This window comes from Cervus canadensis, chromosome 1, assembly GCF_019320065.1.
Source record: "Cervus canadensis isolate Bull #8, Minnesota chromosome 1, ASM1932006v1, whole genome shotgun sequence".
Taxonomy (NCBI): Eukaryota; Metazoa; Chordata; class Mammalia; order Artiodactyla; family Cervidae; genus Cervus; species Cervus canadensis.
Window position 1 is genome coordinate 46,751,660 of NC_057386.1, and position 21,009 is coordinate 46,772,668.

General features: G+C 53.0%; 1 protein-coding gene across 8 annotated transcripts in view; it reads left to right on the top strand.

The window, feature by feature from the left end:
* Positions 1-20,501, top strand: part of ACACA (acetyl-CoA carboxylase alpha) — a 274,450-nt gene extending 253,949 nt beyond the window's left edge. For all 8 annotated transcript variants that reach the window (XM_043481750.1, XM_043481768.1, XM_043481775.1 and 5 more), the window contains 4 exons: positions 9,181-9,335; positions 10,033-10,203; positions 16,758-16,894; positions 18,697-20,501. In XM_043481750.1, coding sequence (XP_043337685.1) covers positions 9,181-9,335; positions 10,033-10,203; positions 16,758-16,894; positions 18,697-18,820 — 587 coding nt within the window. In that variant the 3' untranslated portion in view covers positions 18,821-20,501. The remainder of the gene's footprint in view (positions 1-9,180; positions 9,336-10,032; positions 10,204-16,757; positions 16,895-18,696) is intronic.
* Positions 20,502-21,009: the final 508 nt, after the last annotated feature.

The window sequence follows — 21,009 nt, forward strand, 5'->3', positions numbered from 1 at the left end:
GCCCACCAAGGCCACCCCGTGTTGCTCTGACATCCTGCTACCTCGGGACAGGCCGGGTGGCCGCGGAGCGCATCGGCCTTCACAGCCTGGCCCCTTGATGCCGCAATGCACAGTCTTCCTGGATCCTCGCCCTCCTGTGCTCAGAGGGAAGTGACAAATCAATTTAGGTGGAGAGAGAGCCCTCCGGTCCAAGTGCAAAGTCACTATACGCTCCCTGCCGCCCCTGTCCTCAGCGCAAAGAACACCCGGGCCAAGGGGCTGCTTGGTGGAGCTTCTTTCTTCTCCAGACACACGTCTTGGCCGTGGCCCTGTTCCCAGACAGCCGGGCAGCCTGCCATGCTGCATGCCGGCGCTGCCCACGAGGACGGAGCGTGCGCTGGGAGTGGTGGTCTGATGCAGGCAGAGGCAGCCCCGGCAAGCTGGCCCCTGCCCAGATCTGCAGGCACATCTACCCTTCACCCCACGCCTTCCAGCCTGAGGCACCCTGGGCAGAGGGAGTAGCTGCGGGTGAGGATCCACGTGTCTGAAGATCCTCAGGACTGCCTCCCTCCGGAGCTCCCCCTTTAGCCACCAGGATGACAGGAAACGGACGCTTCCTTGGGTCAGGGGGACTCAGTCGAGCTGCTGTTTCTGGCAGAGGTGATGGGTCACTGTGCTCCGCGTGCTTTTCCATCTCGTGTCCTCTTCGAGATGCTGTAAGCGGAGAGGAGCCTGGATGTCTTGTTGAGGCAGGAAACGGCGTCCCTGCCTGGAAAGCTGAGCACAGGAAAGAAAGAAGCCCGACCCATCAGCCTGGGGAGCGGCCTCTGGCCCCATCTCTGTGGTACGTGGTGTGTCCCCCTGGGGGCATCAGGCCCCCAAGCCCCGGTATCCGTGATAGGAAGACTGCTGAAGGTTAAATCATGAAGGCACCTCCCCTCTTAAGGAAGTGAAGGTGAAAATTTTAGTCCTTCAGTCGTGTCTGACTCTTTGCGACCCCATGGACTGTAGCCCGGCAAGCTCCTCTGTCCATGGAATTCTCTAGGCAAGAATACTGGAGTGGGTTGCCATTCTCTTCTCCAGGGGATCTTCCTGACCCAGGGATCAAGCTCAGGTCTCCTGCATTGCAAGCAGATTTCTTTACCATCTGAGCCACCAGGGAAACCCCCGTTAAGAAGGCCCAGCTTAAACCCACCTCATCGCGCTTATTCAGAAGCTCTTTGGCCTCATACAGTTCAGTGCAATAGTGACAGCTTCTGGGAAGAAGGGCCCCTTTTGGTGTGATCTGTTAATCGGATTTTGTTGAAGCCTCTGGACTTGCCTCTTCCCAGGAAGGAGTAAGTCACAAGTTCATCAGGCTGGAGGGACCCGGCAGGCCCTTTGTTAGACTGAACCTAAGCTTCTGCCTGCCCAAGGTTGTTGTCAGAACTTGTCAGAGGGACCCTCTTCCTCTCTGGGTCCCCGGTGACTCAGATCCCTGTCCTTCCACCTTAGGGAGAGCAACTTGGAGAAAGAAAACAGACTGCCAGGCTTCCTGCCACTAGAACTCAGAGAATTCTGTGCTGTTTCCTGACCCTTCTGTGTGGGATGTGTGCAGGGCGGCACAGGGGACAAGGCTGCAGGGGAAGTAATATATTTAGTATATATTTTTTATTCCCACCTGAAAATCTCTGGGTTGACTATAAGGATTCTTAAAAATATGAACAGTAGAGGACTAACACTAACAAGGAACCCTAGGGTTAAATGTCCCTTGAGAGGGTTGCTGTTAAAATCAATATGCAAATACAGTTGTATTTAGATAGGTATAGCTCCCTTTGAAGAAACGCAGATATATGAAAATGGGATTGAAGAAAAAAAAAAAAAAACAGATACATTGGGAGAAATTATTCCCATTACAAAAGGATTATTTGCTTTACCAAAGGAGTCACTGCAGGGTTCCTTCTAAATAGCTCCCTTAAGGCATTTAAAACAGGATCTGATTTACACAGTTTTTCAAGAATGCTTTTGTGTAAAGAAAGGCGCACCTGTTATGGGTACAGAAATAGTTTTGCAGGGTTTTTTTTTTTTTTTTTTTTTTTTTTTTGCATCCTATCTTACTATCTTTGTAGAGAAATTTCTTTCAGCGTAGAAAATGGGGTTACATAGATCTTTTTAAACAGCTACTTATGTTTGTACGTCTGAATCTTAATAAGATTCCAGTCTTTTTTTATGCTGATTTTTCAGTCTCCAGGTTGAAGAATGGGTGTGTGTTCTCTGAGCTGAGATATTCAGGAGCTTAGTGGGGAGGGTGATCTAGTCCTTTTTCTCTAGCATTATAAGTATTTAACCAATCAAAGCAAATTGCCTTCTTCCGAGGAGGAAGAAGGGCCCATAAAAGTTAAAATTGGGTTTAAATTTACATAGGCTTCTTGATAGAACTTAAAAAAAAGTTAAGAATTAAAAGAACACACACTTCAATATCACATTCTTTTATAAAACATTTTTCCTATTTGCCCGATTAGGATGGTTGTTCCATAAATGAGAGACAGCTCAAAAAAGGAGAGAGATTTCTGCAAGGTCACCCAGTGCCTTTGGCTGAGCAGAGGAGTTTCAGCCTACCACTCTTGACTTTTGTTCTGAGCTTTGAAGGTCTCACCCTCCCCCCCAAATCTTGCTCCATAGGATGGTCTGCTCATGCCTAGGGTAAGGTCAGCCATCTCCTGCCTTCCGCAGGGTCAAGGCTGGGTAAAAACACCTCTGCTGCTGAAATCAGGGTTCTCCTCAGAAACTTCTCTTCAGCTTTGACCCCATGGAGGAGAGAGTGTCCTGGCCCCAGGGGGGCACCTGATGGGCTGCCGTCCTGTGGACACTTGCAAGTCAGTTTAACTTGTTTCATTTCAGAAGTATTGACTCTGAAGCCAGACTGCCTAGGTGCAAATCCAACCCCACCATTTCCTGCCTTTGTGGCCCTGGACTTCACTTCTGTATGTGCTTCAGTTTCCCCATCTATAAAATCACAGCGATCTTTTGTCATGAAGATGAAAGGAGATGAGCAGTACTTACACATGAGTGTATGGGAGTATCTCAATAATGTTAGCCCTCATTAGATCACACTAATAATACCTCTTCTTGCATTTAACTCTTTAAACATTTTTTAAAAATACTTATTCATTTATTTATTTGGCTCGCCAGGTCTTAGCTAGGGCCCACGGAATCTTTGATTTTTGTGGCAGCATGTGGAATCTTTAGCTGCGGCATGAGGGCTCTAGTTCCCTGACCAGGGACCAAACCCAGGCCCCACGCATTGAGAGCGCAGAGTCTTAGCCACTGGACCGCCAGGGAGTCCCTCTTTAAACATTTTTCATTGTAAGGCTGGATTTCTGGGTTTTCGTGGGGACTCTGTTTGAGGGGAAGGAAGGACATGGGAGTGACCTACCTCTCTTTTCCCATTTCAGCCTTGTCCTAAAGTAGGATTCTAGAAAGAATGACTTTCCTCTCTGAGGCATATTCTTAAACACACGCACACATGCCGGCTTGCTTCCCTAAAAACCCCGAGGCCCTGCAATCTGGCTAGAAAAGAAAGAAAACCATTCCAAGATATTTAATTGTACAGGGAGCTTACAGGATTGATCGAGAGCTTAGCTTTTTACAATAGTCCAGTGAATAAGAAATGCTCCTGACAAACGATCAATGATAGGATAATCACTCTTTATCCCCCTCCTCATTCTTACCTCCTTTCTTCCAGGAGAACAGGGTTCAGAAGTCAAAAATCTTTATAGACGCCGCTTTTAAATTAAGCAGAAAATAGACATTGACATATTTGTTAATCTCCCCTAAATCATTACCGGGACTGGCTGCCTTGCTCTACAAGGAGAGGGGCCTTCGTGTGCTGCACGAGGGTGTGTAACCAGCTGAAGAGCAGCCTTTTATTTGTAGAAAATAAAATTGAGAAAACCTTTTATTCCCCCTCTTTAAGTACACTCATCTTTCTCTTGGGCATTTAAAAATGCATACCTTCTCTACTAATGTCTTTGCCTTGCTTTGCTGCTTTTGGAGAGGTAGGTCTTGAACTATAATCAGAGGCATCACCGAAGGAATCAGACCCTGCAGGCTTTGAGCGGGGGTACTCTGGGATCCTCCTAGTCTCCAGAGGGCCAGGCTGTCGGAGGGTTTATTTCATTTTTCTTTCAGAGCTCTAGAATAGCTTGACTGGGTAGATGAGAATTTTGTTAAGTCCGGGAACTAGCCTGTGTCCCTCCAGCTGGTAAAGGGACCAGTTATCCCTCCAAGGCCTCGTTCCCAGAATGGCCTGTTCCTAAGCCCAGAAGTCCTCCCACTCTGCACCCAACGCTGAGCTGTGCTCCTAACTCCGCCTAACACTGGACCAGACTCTCCAGCCAGTTGCCCTCCTGTGGCCACTGCTTAGCCACTTTCAGTACTATTTAACATACAGACTTCCGAGACAGCCAGAGCCAAGTGTAAGTCCTGACTTCTCTACCTAAGAGCTGGGTGCCGTTGGGCAAGTCACTGTCACATTTCAGATCTTGGTATCCTCATACCCTGTCTGTAAGGTTGGGTTAGCATAAGGATTAGAGACGGTCTGCCTGAAACAACTTGGAAGGTGTTCAGTAACGCTGAGGTGGTCTGCTGGCAGGCGTGGTGTTAGCTGCTGACCAGACCCGGGTCTGAGCTGTGGTTCCTCATGAGCTGTGTGAGCCGCCAATCATGAAGTGCAGCGCTGGCACATGGGAAATGCTCCATAGATGGTGTGCGTTACACACGGGGCACATATCTGTACGGATGTCGTTGGCCCAGAGGGGGAACGCTGTGAGGGTCTGGAAGGCCCTGTTCAGCCACGTGCACGGCCCTGCCGTCCCTGGGCCCCCGGCAGGACTGTGATCTTCCCTGCTGGTCTCGTAGTGCCGCAGGGATATTGTGAGTTCAGTTGTGTGGTCCCCAAATCGTGTCCTGCTCTTCAGAGCCATGGACTGTAGCCCACCAGGCTCCTCTGTGGGATTTTGCAGGCAAGAGTACTGGAGTGGGTTACCATTTCCTTCCTCAGGGGATCTTCCCGACCCAGGCATCTAGCCCCTGTCCCCTGCATTGGCAGGCAGATTCCTGGCTGCTGAGCCACAGTTCGAGACCACCACGATAAAGTGACTGTTGCAATAGTGAGTCCCATGACTTCTTTGGCTTCCCGATTCATAGAAGAGCTATGCTTGTACTATACTGTTGTCTGCTAAGTGTGCAATAGCATTATACTATCTTATAAAACTATGTACACACCCTAATTTAAAAATACTTCAGTGCTAAAAAGCAGTCACCATTTATCTGAGCACCTTCAGTGAATCATAATCTTTTTGCTGGTGGAGGGTCTTGCCTTAATGTTGATGGCCGCGGACTGATCAGAGCGGTGGCTGCTGCAGGCTGGGGCAGCTGTGGCCGTTTCTTAAAATAAGACAGAAGTCAGGTCTGCTGCATCGACTGACTCTTCCTTTCACCAACGACTTCCCTGTAGCGTGCACTCCTGCTTGAGAGCATTATTTGATTTCACCATAACAAATACAATTGCAGGTATACCTCGCTTTATTGCATTTTCAAACTTTTTCATTATTATTATATTCCTCATGGTGATCTGTGATCAGTGACCTTTGATATTATGTTTTGATGTTTTTGTACTTGTTTTGGCATTTTTTATCCATAAAGTATTCTCTAGGTATGTATGCCTGTAACAGGGGGTGATATCCTAGCCACTCACATACAGAGTGGGGTTTATTGGCCATGTTGTCTTGATCTGGTTGTGGAATGGGACAGAGGTGGCACCTCAGCTTTATCAGGCAGGATGCTGCCATCCTCTGATTTAGCCTTTTTTAAAGTTTTAAGGGATACCATTGCCAAAACACGTGTCCACATAAGCCAGGAACACACACAACACAATGTGCATAAGCTTCAGGAGCCCAGCTGCTGCACGCGGGGCCTGGTTTGGCCCCGTCTAGCTCTGTGGCCTCAGTAAGTTACATAAATAAGCAATGCCTCGGTTTCCTCACCTGTAAGATGAGGATAATAGGAATGCCAACCTCATATGGTCGTTGTAAGGATTAAACAGGTCAATGGATGAAAAGCACTTAGTGTCCTGTATATATTAGCTTTGGTTAACTGTACGCACTAGGGGGCCAAGATAAACTTTTTTTTTTTTTTAGTGGCACTTATTTTTCTAATTTTTTCCATTTGATAAAATTTTATAGAAAAGTTACAAGAATGGTACCGTGAACTTCTGATGTCCTGTTCTCAGATTCACCTCCTGTTGCCATCTTGTCTGACTTGCTTTACCATTTTCACATGCACGTGTTGCCTCGCTCACTCTCCCCACACACGTACACGTTTTCTTTCAACCGTCTGAGATCATTTGTAGACATCATGCTCCTTTGTCCATACATATTCAGCGTGTGTTTCTAAGAACACAGACTTTCTCTTACATAAGCAAAATACATTTATTAAAATCAGAAGCTATAACACTGATACAGTACTACTGTCTAATCCATGATTCATATTAAAGTTTTACCAGCTGTCCTAATAATTTCCTTTATAGCCTTATAGCTTTTTTTTGCGGGGGGGGGAGGGTGTCCAGATCTGAGATCTAATCTCAGAGCACGTGTTGCAATTTATCATCCAGGATTTTGTCTCCTTTAATCTGGGATAGTTCTTGGGCCTTTCTTTGTCTTTCATGATCTTGACATTGTTTAGAAAGTCCAGGTCACTTTCTGTAGCATGTTCCACAGTTTGGGTCTGTCTTACATTTCCCTGGGGTTAGATTCAGATTATGCATTTTTGGCAGGAATATTGCAAAAGTGATGTCATGTCCTCCTCAGGACGTTTCCTCAGGAGGCACGTGATGTCAGCTTGTCCCGCTCTCGGCGCTGGTCAGCTTTGATTACTTGTTTAAGGTTTTGTTCACTGTAGCGTTGTCATCTTCCCCCTTTGTAATTAGTAAGTAATTTGTAAGGAGATACTTTGAGACTATGTAAATATCCTGTTCCTCGTCAAATGCTCACGCACAGTTTTAGTATCTATTGATAATTCTTGGCAGAATCAATGACTGTGATGGCTGTAAAATGGTGATTTTCTAACTCTGCCATTCCTTCTCTATTAGTCGTTGGTCTGGGGAGAGGGAGGGCTTTCTTTTCCCTTCTCTTCCATTTAGTTACGTGTGTCAGGGTGACTTACAGGTTCTTATTTAATTCCATAAATATTCAGCCCGATGCTCAAATTGTCCCAGATTTAGCCTGCCGGAACACCTTCACACTGGCTCTTGTGTCTTTTTTTTTTTTTTTTTTAAGAAGTTCTTTATTTTCTTTTGGCCACACAGCATGTGACATCTTGGTTCCTTTATCAAGGATCAAACTTGGCGCCCCCTGCAGCAGAGGCACAGAATCGTAACCACTGGACCACCAGGGAAGTCCCTCCTGTGTCCTTGTGGCATGCCCGGTCAGCTTTCCCACTTTTTGTGACAGTACATTCCAGGTTCATCTTAATATTTCTCCTGCCCCAGCCCTGGAGTCAACCATTTCCCCAAGGAGTCTCTTGGTTCTTTTTATTGGAAAAGACAAGATCTTTGCTTCCCTATCAAGGGTATTATACCTGTGACCATCTCATCTCAGAAGAAGCTGGTCAGCTCTCCTCCCAGGAATTCTCCAGACTGGTCCAACTGGAATGAATGGGCCTCCATCTCATCTCACAGTGGGGGGCCCGCTGTTGTCATGCCATGTACCTGCTTTGGAAAGAAGGCTGCTGAAGGGTCAGGGGCCCAGTGTGATCCGTCAGTGTCAGAGCCCAAGGAAGGATCGCCCTCCCCACTTCTCATCACAGCTTCAAAGTAGTGATGGGTTTAAAAAAAAAAAAAAGTGGACTTGGGTATCCAAAAACTTCATAAAACCGAAGCTAGGTACTAGAGTTCCACCCCTGTTCTATTAACATGTGTTTATGGATGATACTTACAGCTCGCTCGGCAGCCCAAGGCTGTTTATGGCTTGTGATTCACAGTGAAAAGCGAGGCCCATTCCAGACAGACATGCTTGAAATAGACCCTTCTCTTCTGCATGCCATCACCTGTGGTCATGCAGTTGTTTGTCAGCTTTGGTGACCACGCACTTGAGGTTGTCGCCAACACCAGGGGCTGTCACCTATTACTCCTTCAGCTAGACTTATGCCTCCTTGCTAGGCAGGCAGCTAAATTTTTGGTATTGATTGCACGTCTCATTCTGAGTGTCATTAGGGAAAAAAGTACAACAGAGCAGCTCCTCTCTTGGGATACTGGTGAGTGGGGGCGGGAGGCTCCTTGTTATAAGGAATTCCACGGTCTCATCTATTGAGTGAGGGTGCTATGTGCTTTTAAGTTTGCTGATCCAGATGGGGTTTGTGGACTGTCTTTTATTTATTAGGCTATGCCGGGTGGGTCTTAGCTGCGGCATGTGGGATCTAGTTCCCTGACCAGGGATCAAACCTGGGCCCCCTGCATTGGGAGCACAGGGTCTCAGCCACTGGACCACCAGGGAAGTCCCCTGCCTTTCTCTTTTCTCCTCCTCTCCTTTTAGCCTAAGAACTAGAGTGTCTTTGTCACAGTCAGGGGTTGGCTCTGGCCATAAATCCAAGCAGGAGACAAGGAGGCGTGCTAATCCATCGAGCCGGCATGAGACATGTGCTTCAGGCTCTCACTGGGGTGGATTCTAACTGATTTCATGTTAAGAGTATCCACATGTGAGTTTAGAGCTGTGAAGCCAGGCAGCTCCCAGCTTTGAGGAGACGGCAGGTCCTCGGGGTGGGCAGGTGACCGGACGTGGTGGGGGAATCACTGCTGGCCAGTGTGTGGAGGTGGAGGGTGTCCCAGCTGGTCCACGCTCGGGGCGGGGCGGGGCGGCCCTTCTGGGGCTGCTCACGGGGCACTCAGTGTCCTTTGTGGGGACCAGGGGCCCACTGTCAGTGAGGTGGGGAGCGGCCTCCAGGAGATGGTTGGCACCTGCTTGGGGAGTGGGCCCCCCAGAGGCTGCTTGTAGGACTGTCACCCCCACCGGGAAGGGCCCCACGGCAGGTCTGGTGTCCGCGGGGTCCAGTTATCAGCAGAGGCAGTGAAGACAGCGGAGAGCCGGGCCTCCGAGCCCCCGAGACCACTGCCGCTCCCGAGGAGGGCCCTTGGCCCCCCACCCCTGACAGTCTGTCTCCTCGCAGGCACCCCCGAGCTCAGTGCGGCCGAGCGGAAGGAGCTGGAGAGCAAGCTGAAGGAGCGGGAGGAGTTCCTCCTTCCCATCTACCACCAGGTGGCCGTGCAGTTTGCGGACTTGCACGACACCCCGGGCCGCATGCAGGAGAAGGGAGTCATTAACGTGAGTAGGCGACCGCCGCTTCTGAGCCCGGCTTGTCAGAGACGCACACGCGCACCCGGGCTCCCTCATCGGGAGCTGTCGGCTGTACGTGGAGGAGACCGTGTTCTCTTCTGGAGAGGAGACCTCTTCCCTCCGCTATGCCCGTTATCATCCTAAAACTGTTCATGATTTAGGTTCCCGGGCACTCCTCAGGAGGCAGGCTCCATTTTACTGGTGGGAAACTGAGCCCCATGCAGTCCCCTGGGGACAGCCACCCCACCGGTCCTGGAGTGGGTTGCCATGCCCTCCTCCAGGGATCTTCCCAACCCAGGGATCGAACCCAGGTCTCCTGCATTGTAGGCAGATTCTTTACCATCTGGGCCAGCAAGGAAACCCAAAACCTGCATGCAAAGTTGAGCTCTCTGCTCAAAACCAGTTCCACACTCTGGCTATCTGGGAATTCGAGACACCCCCCTCCCCCGGAACGTCTCCAGCACGTGCAGGCCTGCCGCCAGCCAGGCCATCCCTGCATGGTGCTGGGGTCAGGGGCGCGTTGGGCGGTGGCTCTGAACTGGGCAGATGTCTACAGGGGCTGGGAGCTCACGGCCGGCTCTCAGGTCTCCGAGGCACTCGCTGGAGAGTAGGGTTTGCGCCCGTGGAGTGCCTCCGGCCTGGGCACTGAGCTGGGGTGACTGAGCTCACTGTTGTCCCGGGGTAGGACATCCTGGATTGGAAGACTTCACGCACCTTCTTCTACTGGCGGCTGAGGCGTCTGTTGCTGGAGGACCTGGTCAAGAAGAAAATCCACAACGCCAACCCCGAGCTGACCGATGGCCAGATCCAGGCCATGTTAAGGCGCTGGTTTGTGGAGGTGGAGGGAACCGTGAAGGTAGGTGGGCACCCCCGGAGGAACTTTCATGCCCTTCCTCACCCCCCACCCCCAGCACTGTCCGGCTTGGCATCTGAGAGTCTCTGGGCCTTGGGAGGGGGAGGGGGGTACGGGCCTCAGCCTGTGTCCTCCCCGCTGTAACCCGTCTTGTCAGCTTGTGAGACGGGCGATCAGGCGTTCCTTGCAGCTCATTCAGCAAACCTTCCTGAAGGCTTCCCATCAGTATATACTGGCCAGGGAGAGAAGCAGACATTGCTCCCGTCCTTGCTGAGCCCACCACCAAGGCAGGGCGGCTGAGCCATCAAGAGGTCATGGACAGGAGTGGCCAACGTCAACCACGGCAGACCTGGGGCTTCGCAAAGCGCAGAGCCTAACTCACTCTGTGGGAAGATTTCTGGAAGCGATGTCTCAGCAGAGACCTGGGAGCAGAGTAGGAGGAAGCAGAGGGAAGGCCGGGCTGGGGCACGGGGGAGCGTTTCAGGCAGCAGGAGCTGCGTGCGCCAAGCCTGGTGGCGGGAGCGCCGTGCGTGGGACACCGCGGGCTCTTCAGGATGGCCCAAGCTGGGGCGGGGCGGGGGAGTGCGCGGTGCGGGGAGGCGGGGCTCTGTCCTCGGCTCTGCGGGAGCCGCTGAGTGTCTCACGGGCAGAAGGGGCTGCTGTGATGGGTGCTACCCCTCAGGGGCGGCACTGAGGGGGCAGGAGCCGGACAGCAGGGGACCCTGACGCGGGCACTAAGGCTGCCGCTGAAGGTCTTCGGATCTCAGGTCCACCCTGCAGGGAACGGCGGGCCAGGCATCTCCCGGGGGTGACCGCACGGGGTAGGGCGGGCACAGCGCCCACTGAGGCCGCATCCCCGGTGATCCTGCCCCGGGGCTGAGTTCAGGACCCTGTGTCCCCAGCGATCCTCTCAGGGGCTGCAGCCGGGCCAGCCAGGAACCATGGAACTGCCTCTGGAACCGTGGGCTGCATAAGACCATCCACGGGAGGATGGGCAGGAAAAGTTGGAACTTTTATTTCTGTTTATTCTTACTAAGTAAAAGCAATCAACCTTTATTCATAGTGAGTATCTGGATTGAATCATAAACATCATATATACATTTTATCAGGATATGGGTAGTTATGTGCTGGAAATACACTTCTCTCTTCCTGGTAGCCGCGTGACGGAAGACAGGTGGTAATTGCCAGCTTAGAGCACTGATGCGGGCTGTTGGAGGGCTGCGTGGAGGGCCGGGTGGCAGGCACGCTGGCCTCCTCCCAGGAAGTGGCACCTAAGTTCTCCGCTGACTGTTCCCAGGAAGCAATTCCAAAGCCTACTGTCAGTTTTAAAGTCAGTGGGTCGGGGTGATTCTAAGATTTCCCTCTGTGTTAAGTCCCCCCGTTTCTTTACGACTGAAAAGCTGCCTTGGATAAATATTTCAGCTGTGCAGCCGGGGAGCACAGCCTTCTGTGACTTGTGGTTCAGGTTCAGGTCAGTCCGTGGCATCATAATTGAGTGAGATGATTTTGTCAGTGGCCACTGGCAGCTTCGCGCGGAAGTTGGCATTGAAAGTCACGCAAGTGTAAAATAAGAGGTTGTTCTGCAGTTCGGAGTGGCCGGCCAGGTAAATGGAGTGTGCACGGGCTGCCGGGAGAGGGCCTTCCTCTTGCGTGAGTCACTGACAGACGCGCATGGCCTGGTTTGGGGGTGCCCTCGCCTCCCGCCCCCCGGGAACGCCTGTTGGGGAAGCAGGTCGCGCCTCCCTTGTCGATGGAGGGAACAGTCGCCTGTGTGCACACGCTCCTGGCTGAAGGTCAAGTGCAGAAGACACCCCGACTCAGGAGGGGAGACCAGAGGCTCCAGGACCCAAATGTACCGCTCCCCCCATCTACAGAAGTCAGTGTTCCTTGGAGCCCTCAGGGCAGGGGGACAGAGAGAGGAAGGGCGGGTGATCTCTCTGTGTGGCTTTGAAACCTCCTTCTGGATTCTGCGGGCTCAGCAGAACTCGGGTTAGTGGGAGGCAGGTGATAAAATCTGCGGCGCCCTTGAGAGCAGAGAGTGTCGCCCTGTTGAAAAGCCGTGTGGCTGCCTCGGAGGGGCCATGCCTGCTCGGTGCTTGGGAATAAGGGGGCACCTAAAAACCCGCACCTTCCCTCGGTTCTTCAAACGGGGGTGGGTGTGGTGTGCTGTGGCCACGCCAGGTCTGGAGCCTGGCTTGGCCCCGCTGATCCTTACTGTGGTTACAGGTCAGAAAGGACGCTTAGTGTGGGCGTCTGTGGGCCATGCTGTGTGTTCCTTCTCATAGAAATTTCTTTGTTTTAAATCTTAGTCCTGAAAAAAGAGATTCTGGGATAGCAAGTCTGAAGACACCGTGATGTGTTATAACTGAGGAGCAGAATTCTTTTGTCTCCCTTAGAGGGAGGACTCTGTTAGCATGAGTTACGGGACTCTGTCTGAATCCACAGGGGCAGTCCCACTGTAGGAAATAGTAGGGTTTATGGTTCGTAGTTTGACTGCAGGCAGAAGAGAAGCATCGCCACAGTTCCCTGAGAAAATAAGAGCTTAGGTTCAAGCTGGCTGTCAGAACAAGGCACAAGTATGTCTCACGGGCACGTTTCCTCTGCTGACTCTCAGATCCACAGTTGAAGGTGTGTGGTTTTTCAGACAGGCTGACTTCCCACCCACCCAGTAGCTCCCCCCATACAAGCTCCAGTAGAAGAAATTGAGAAGGATGTGTTTTCTGAAATCTTAACACTTTTTGGATCCCGCTTTGCCATTTGCTGGCTCAGACGCACTTAACCCTCCCTTTCCTCACGTGTAAAATAGGGATGTTGTTTGCTTCACAAGGTTCGGGGCATTTTTAACGACGTTGTAAGACTGTCTGGTGCTCGGCTTCCTCCTCCCCCTCAGCGTGGCATGTTAGCAGGCGGGCTCAGTGACCGCGTAGCTCAGAATGGTGGTGGGAGCCGCGCGCCCCGATCGCTCTCAGGCCGTTCTCTGACTTCTTGTTGTTGCCGAGTCGCTCAGTCGTGTCCGACTCTTTGTGACCCCATGGACTGTAGCCCGCCAGGCTCCTCTGTCCGTGGCATTTCCCAGGCGGGAACACTGGAGTGGGTTGCCAGTTCTTTCTCCAGGGGGTCGTCCCGACTCAGGGAACAAACCTGAGTCCCCTGCATTGGCAGGCGGATTCTTCACCTCTGAGCCACCAGAGAAGCCCCTGACTTGGCCCGAATCTGTCCACGGAGCTCCCTTACGAGCCAGGAAGCTACAAATCCATTCTTCTTCTGGGTTCCCAAATGAGACGAAATGGCCAGTGGAGGCCCTCGTGAAGTCGGTAGAGGAAGAAGCACCACTGATAGGGTCATCTGATTTCCACTGTCCCCAGGCTTCCCGCTGAACAAGTCTCAGGCATCAAACTTCCGATTTAGAGCCAGGAAGGGAGGAGGTAAGGTAGACCCTGGGCAGCAGGAACGGGGTTGGGGCAGCTCTCCAGAAATGAGGTCCAGCAGGCCACCCCAGCCCACGGGGCTACTGCTGCTATACTCCAAAGCCTCAGGAAAAAAAAACAAACGCTTTGCAGAGACGTCTCCAGGCTGCTCATAAGGTGAGTTATCTGCGGGGCCTGGGCTTCGGGCTCACTTCCATCAGCCCGCGACCCGCTCACCCCCAGGCCCTGCTCCACCACCGAGTAAGGAGGCCTTAACAGCAATCCGATACATTAGGAATGAAACTTTCCCAACAGGTCATTTAGATTTTGTAAGATAGACTAATTACTACACACAATTAGTGAGCCGAGTCTTGCCAGAGATACTGACCCACGGATGCACCGCCGGATAAAGGGCCGCTGAACACGCACTGTAAGGCCATGCTGCTCCGACCTTCAATCACTGATGCTTGACTGGTGTTTTAAAACTTTCCGGTTGGGATGAGTGCAGACAGGTAACAAACGGGCCCAGGCCTGTCATGAGATGAGCAGCCCAGCATGCCGCAGGTGCTTGAAACCCACAGTGGGAGTCATCAGCCACGTTTTCATAATTTCAAGGAGGCAGATGATGACAGAGTGTCGGCCCGTCCTGGGTGGCGTGACGAGCCTCGCTGCTGTTCCGGGAGGGCAAACGAGCACCTGCAGGCTCCCTGGCCCTGGGTGTGGGGAGCGTGCTCCCAACAGCAGAGCAAACCCTCCCAGGTCTGTTATAAAAAGAACCCGTGGGGCTGCAGTGCCTGCGTTTGTTGATTCTCGCTAAAAACGCTGTTGACCAGGATCGCGACCCCGTGGCCACTGTGTGCTCAGCGCTACAGTTGACACCTGACCAGGGTTGGACTTGGGGGTCGTTGTCCACTCATATTTTGAGTGACCAGCAAACCATTCATATAAGGGGGCCTGCATTTTCCAGACCTTGGGATGTGTTGCTTTAATTCCATCTGGGGACTTTTCCAGTGTTTGAACACCTAGCGTGCTCTGGCTGCAGGAGGGGACGGGAGAGCCGTGTTCTCTGGAGGGCAGCGGGCCTGCCAGTGCAGCGTTTGAGCATCGTTAGAAGCAGGCATCTCGTTAGCTAATACATTACACCAATCAAGGAGAGTTATCTTAAGCCACAATTAATCTGCTCCCTGGCATATGTTGATAGGAAAGCATCATGCTGTTTCTTAATTAAAAGCAAACGGATTAAAAATGATTAATAAGAGTATTAAATATTCTCCTAAACTAAAGGCTTTGGAATTCTTGGGTAAATCTAGGTTTCCCCACCCCCACCCCATTCTGAAACCCAAGAAGCATGCATTGTTTTCTTTTTTCCTCCCCCTAAATCCTCGTAAGTAAGGGCATGTGCAGAAGTCCAAATTACCAAGGTGGAGATGGGCACGTTGGCACGCCATACGTGAGTGGGGTGGACAGGGCCTGGCACGCGATGCTAAGACCACTGAGCCTCGGGGACCATCGCCACCCCCACCCTTGTTGATAGAGAGTGGTGTGGTGCCTCCTTTTTCCCAGAACAAAATACTCGCCTGCCGTTCAGCCTTGGGGTGCCAGCATCCTGCCCAAGCATGGAGTGGGGGGACGACACCCCCCCCCCCGCCAGCCTTGCCCTGTCCTGGCCGCCCGCCCGGACCAGGGGAACTGACCCTTTTACCAGTGATTGATTACAAACAGGGATGGGCAAATTTGGGGCCAGCAAAGGAAATGGACGAAAGAACTAGAAACGGCACCTCGCTGATCCTTAATCCTGGGGCTCCTTAATCGTTCCATTGTGAAGGACTCCTTGAGACTCGTTAGAAACGTGGAAGTCAGTTACAAGGTATATAATAAACAACCAGCTCCCATGGACTCACCGGCCAAGGCAGAGATGGGGACGGGAGAGTCTGGAAAGAGACCCTTATTTTTAAAGGCCGGGAGTGGAGCCTTAGGAAGCAGCACGGCTCCTGGCCTCCCGCATGCCACCTCTAGCGGGTGTGGTGGGGATGCGCCCTCTGCACTTGGCAGGCCCCCGGCGTCCCAGCCGCGGTGTAGGCGCCTCTGTGGGTATCCAGGCTTCCTGGGCCACCTCCCGAGCTCCCTAATGCACCCACCTATTAAATTACAGCGCCAAACTCATTGTCATTCTGACTTTGACTCGGTTAGTGATAACAGAGGAGGATAGCGCACCTTTAAATGACGAGCTTTGTGTTTAATTACCCAAACAAAATGACATAAATATGAATGAGCCCTAATGGCAGTACTTGGTTTTCCGGAAACCATTAACAAAACGATTCCTAAATGATTTGTAAAGAAAATGAGAGGAGACGAGAGCCAGGAGAAGGCGATTAGGTTTCTAACACACTCCTGAATTATTATGGAATCAACTACCTGGGAAATGTTCGGCTAAATGATCTGACGGGGAGGTGAGAGGTGGTGTGTTGAGACTTTCAGGGCGATGGACGTCCTGACCCTTTGGGAAAAACCGGGGTGTACGTTTCTGACCCGGCGGCAGCACGCCCCTCGCCTCTGGCCGCCTCGGCCTCTGTCGCCAGCCAGGACCAGAGTCTTATGCTTAGGAATCGTGTCTCAGCTCCTCAAAAAGCACAAGTCATTCAGCATTTATTTATCTGTTTGTTTATTTGGCTGCCCTGGGTCTTAGCTGCAGCACTTGGGATCCTGACTTTGGCATTCGAACTCTTAGTTGTGGCGTATGGGATCTAGTTCCCCAATCAGGGATAGAACCTGGGCCCCCTGCATCGGGAGCGCAGAGTCTTAGCCAGCAGGACATCCCGCCCGTGTTTCACGCCCATTCAGCTCTTGGCTAAACAGTCAGGGACAAAAGAGCGGCATCAGCGTCCGTGTGAGCACAGACGCCTCTGGGCAGTGCCCAGGTGGGTTCTCCAAGCGTGCGTGTCACATCAGAAAGCTGGCTGCGGGGTGAGGGCAGCTCCTGTCCTGAGGCCTGTTTCCGCCGCCTCCTACAAAGCCAGCAGTCACAGAGGAACTGGGGGTGACTCTTTTACGCTGAGGACACTTCTGCAGTGGCCCTCCCAGATGTAGATCTGTCGGGGTGTCCGGCCTGGGCTGGGCCCTGGCGTCTGACCGGGCGTCATCTGTTCGCAGGCCTATGTTTGGGACAACAACAAGGATCTGGTGGAGTGGCTGGAGAAACAGCTGACAGAGGAAGACGGCGTCCGCTCAGTGATCGAGGAGAACATCAAGTACATCAGCAGAGACTACGTCCTCAAGCAGATCCGCAGGTGAGACCCCAGGGAGGGGGCCCCTCGGCAGCAGTGGGCTCACTTCTGGGGAGCTAGCGACGTCTGCACGAACGGTGGGCTGACAATGCCTTGCGGTCTTTGCGGCCCCTTCAGTTTGAGGCGCTGATCAGATGAGAACAGAGTCCTGGAGCACCGGGCTCGCTCAGCGCCTGCTCCCCAGGGGCACTTAGCTCACCGTGCCCAACTGTTAGCTCCAGATGCAGATCCTAAAAACTGGATGAACCGCTGGGGAGGGAAGCCCATTGCATCCTGGTTTCCTAGGAAACTACCTCCTCCCCTCCCCCAGCCAAGAGGGAGCTGTGTTCTAGAGGCTTCTGCCTCCTCCACGGGCTGGGTGGCAGAGACTGCAGGGGACATTCTTCTGAACTTTTCATTTGGACTACATTTCACTTACAGAAAAACTGCAGAACTAAACACAGTACAGAGAACAAAAAACCCAGACGTGCTTGCTATTTACATTTTGCCTCATTTGCTATATCATTTTTGTTTTTTTTTTTAACTTGTTTTATTTTATATTGGAGTACAGCCACTTAACGACGTTGTGATAGTTTCAGGAGAACAGCAAAGGGACTCAGCCGTACATACACATGTATCCATGGTCCCCCCAGACCCCTTCCCTTCCACGCTGCACATAACATGGAGCAGAGTTCCGTGCTATGAGGAGGTCCCTGCTGGTTATTCATTTTCAGTAAAGCATGTATACATGTCCATCCCAAACTCCCTAACTATCCCTTCTTCCCATTCTTGATTTGCTGTATCATTTGTGTGTGTTTTATATATAAAAAGAGCAGCACACTCTTATGTGTATTTCTTTCTTTTTCGGAACCATTTAAAGATAAGTTACATCTATTATGGCCTGTCATGGCCCTTTACCCCCAGTACTTCAGTATGCCTTTGCCATCAGGGCTATGCCCTGACATAACCATGGTAAAATGATTAGTTTTCATAAGTTGAACACCACGGCTTTTTATCTAAACCACCCTTTGTAGACCCCTGCTCGTTTTGAGTTTGCCCGATGTCTGCTCGTGATTAGATTCAGGCTGTGCATTCGCAGCCCGGATGTCACGTCCATGATGGTACCTGAGGGCGCGTGATGTCACCTGCCAGTCCCCACGTTGGCTTCCGTCACCTGGTCGAGCTGTTGCTCGACTCCCCCACTGTCCAACTCCTGATCTTTCTCCTCGAACCTACTAACCAGCCTGTGGAGAGACACTTAGAGGCCAGGCAGATTCCTGCTCATCAGAGCTGCTTGCATGTAGCACTCGGGGGTGAGTCATGCCTGATCCAGTCTTTACAGCGAGGTTGCAGAATGACAACGTTCCCACTCCTGCACGTGCTCCACAGTCACCTGTGACCACCCTGATTCTCCCGCAGCAAAAGGCCTCTCTCCGCCTCCATTTATTCTATATTCATTATTGGTATAGACCAGTGAGTGTCTTCTGTCTTTTCAATGACTTTAACTCATTTTTGATGCCCCACGTGTCCCAGGTTTAGCTAGTGGGAGCAGCTTCATGCAGGGCCCACTATCTTTGTGACGTGCCCCCATCTCGGTTTTGGCTCAAGTTACTTCCGCACTTTTTGACATAGTGGAGCGTTGGCAGTTCATCTGGTACCGACCGTGCTGTGGGGGGCCTGTCTCGAGTAGGAAGACAGGACAAGGTGAGGCAGGGGCTGCCGGATCCACGGTGGGCCCTGGGAGCGGGTTCTTGGCAGTTCTAAACGCCACTGACCCAGGCACGGCTGTCTCTCTCCGTCTCACCACCCCCAATTTCCCCTTCCAGCTTGGTCCAGGCCAACCCAGAGGTCGCCATGGATTCCATCGTCCATATGACGCAGCACATCTCACCCACCCAGCGGGCAGAAGTCGTTCGGATCCTCTCGACGATGGACTCGCCGTCCACGTAGGAAGAACTGCCTGCCCACCCCCGCCCTGCCTCTGAAGCCGAGGGCCAGAGCGGCCCGTCACACCCGAAACCACCGCGATGAGCAGGCACAGGAGACCAGCGCTGGAGTCAAGTGGCTTTTTGCTTCCCCTCGATGTGTTCCGGTTCCGCATGACACGTTGGGCCGCGGGCCACAGCACCCCGTTCAGTATTTATTACCCTGGCTGTGGCCGCAGCCCCCTCTCCCCACCCCGAACCTAAAAGGCAATGACGGGTACAGCACGTACCACGAGGTCTTCCTACACCCAAGCAGGGTCGTCCTGGCCGCCCCGGCCCGCGCTCGGAGGCAGGGTGGTCGGCAGGCGGCAGCGCGCGCTCGCCCCTGGCCCCGTGAGCCTGCGGCCACTGGCGCAGAGGAGGGCCGGGAGCAGGAGCGGGAAGGGGGATCCTCACGCTGCTGTGTCTCCACCCCGCACCTGGCTGGGCACACGCCGTCTCCTCGCACTGAGGCGCTGCGTAGGAAGGAAAATCAGAATGTGAGGTCTGCGGGTCCGTGGAACTCAAAGGCGGCAAAACCGTGATCCGAGAAGCAGAGAAAGCAGAGAGACCAAGAATGTTGCTGGTTTCGGGGCCCCTGCCTGGGTCCCCTTCTCTGAGAACAGCCTCGGGGAGGTTGACCTGCCGCGGCCCCAGGGGCCACCGCGTGGCCAGCTGAGATGCCCGGGGCCCCACTGGCGGCGTCGTGGTCCAAGCTGGCAGAGGGGGAGCCGGGGAGCTCCTCTCCTGTCCCTGACGGAAACCAGGCATTGAGCCGCGGCGAAGGCGGGCCGGCCAGCCTCTCTGTAGGACGCGGAAGGCTGGCAGCATCCAGCCTGGCGCCGACAGTCACGGGGTGAGGAGTACCTTCAGGGCCAGCCTCTGTTCCTGGCTCCTCCCTTCCAGCAGCAGATGCTCCTGCTCTCTCCGGGTCTCCTCTCCCCTTTGAACACACAGGCAGCGCGTGCAGCCGCTGACATCGGAGCCCTTGGCTCCAGGAACTGGCCTTCCCCGCCGTGGGGGGGCTTCCAGGGAACACAGGACCCATGTGACCTTAAGCTTATCTACGACCCCTCATGGTGCTGCTGTCTTCCGGGCTCACAGGCCCCTCCCCGGCCAGCGGCAGGGGCCTGCTCATGGGCGATGGAGAGTTTATTCTCAACCACCAGTTTATTCAAGGAAAGAGCTTCCCGATTCCCCCGCTGGTGTTCCTACAGCAAGAGTGGCAGGTGAGCAGGGCTGGGCTAGCATCCGGTTCCTGCAGCGCAGCTAATTGCATTTGTCGCTGGTGACCAAGGAGGAACTCGCTAAGACGTCTGAGAAGCAGGGGTATGAACGCTTTCGTACCTGCTCCAGTTTTGAGCCTTAACCCTCCAGTTCACGCACAATTTGAGAGCCCCTCTCCCCATCCCCGGGAACCGCCTGTGCAGAAGGGCCCCGTGGGGCTGGGCGTGTGGCCGTCTGGCCCTGGAGCCTCAGCCCAGGGACTCTGCTGCGGGGTTCAGCGCCATCCTGGCCCGGAAGGGCAGGAGACAGTGGGGACGATGTTCGGTCCAGGAAGAATGTCCACCGTGGCTGGTGTCTGCTTACCCAGCAAGAATTGGATCCATCTTTGACCAGATTATCCCTCTACACTTTTCTACAATAAATAAAATGCCACACGCCTACAGGTGGTGTGAGGTCCTGTGCGTGCCCTGGCGTTTCTTCAGGGGCTGGGTGGGTGACGCGCGTTTCCTCTCCACCACCAAACTGTGACACGTTAAATGTCGCTCCCGCATCCCCAGAGGCCCCCCTTTAGGTCTTTACCTGGACAGGGCTCTTGTCTAAGGACGCGTCAGGAAGAGACAGCCCGTTTCACACGTGAAGCTGCCATTACACACTCGAGGCTGCCATTACACACTCGAGGCTGCCATTTCACATACAAGGCCCCCACCGCACATGCGAGGCCGCCAAGGCAGGAGCCTGGCCCTCCAAGCCCTGCCTGGGCTGAGCTCGCTGCCGCGTCCGTCCCCCGTCACGAAGCGGCCTTCGCTGACTCACTGAGGAGTCAGTGGACGCAGAGCCTGATGAGCACGGCGCTTCAGTCAGATGTATCCTTTCCCCTTTCTGTTGAAATAATCCTCCCCGCTGGTAGACCAGTCACCGGGCGTCACGTCGGCCCAGCATCTTGCTCTG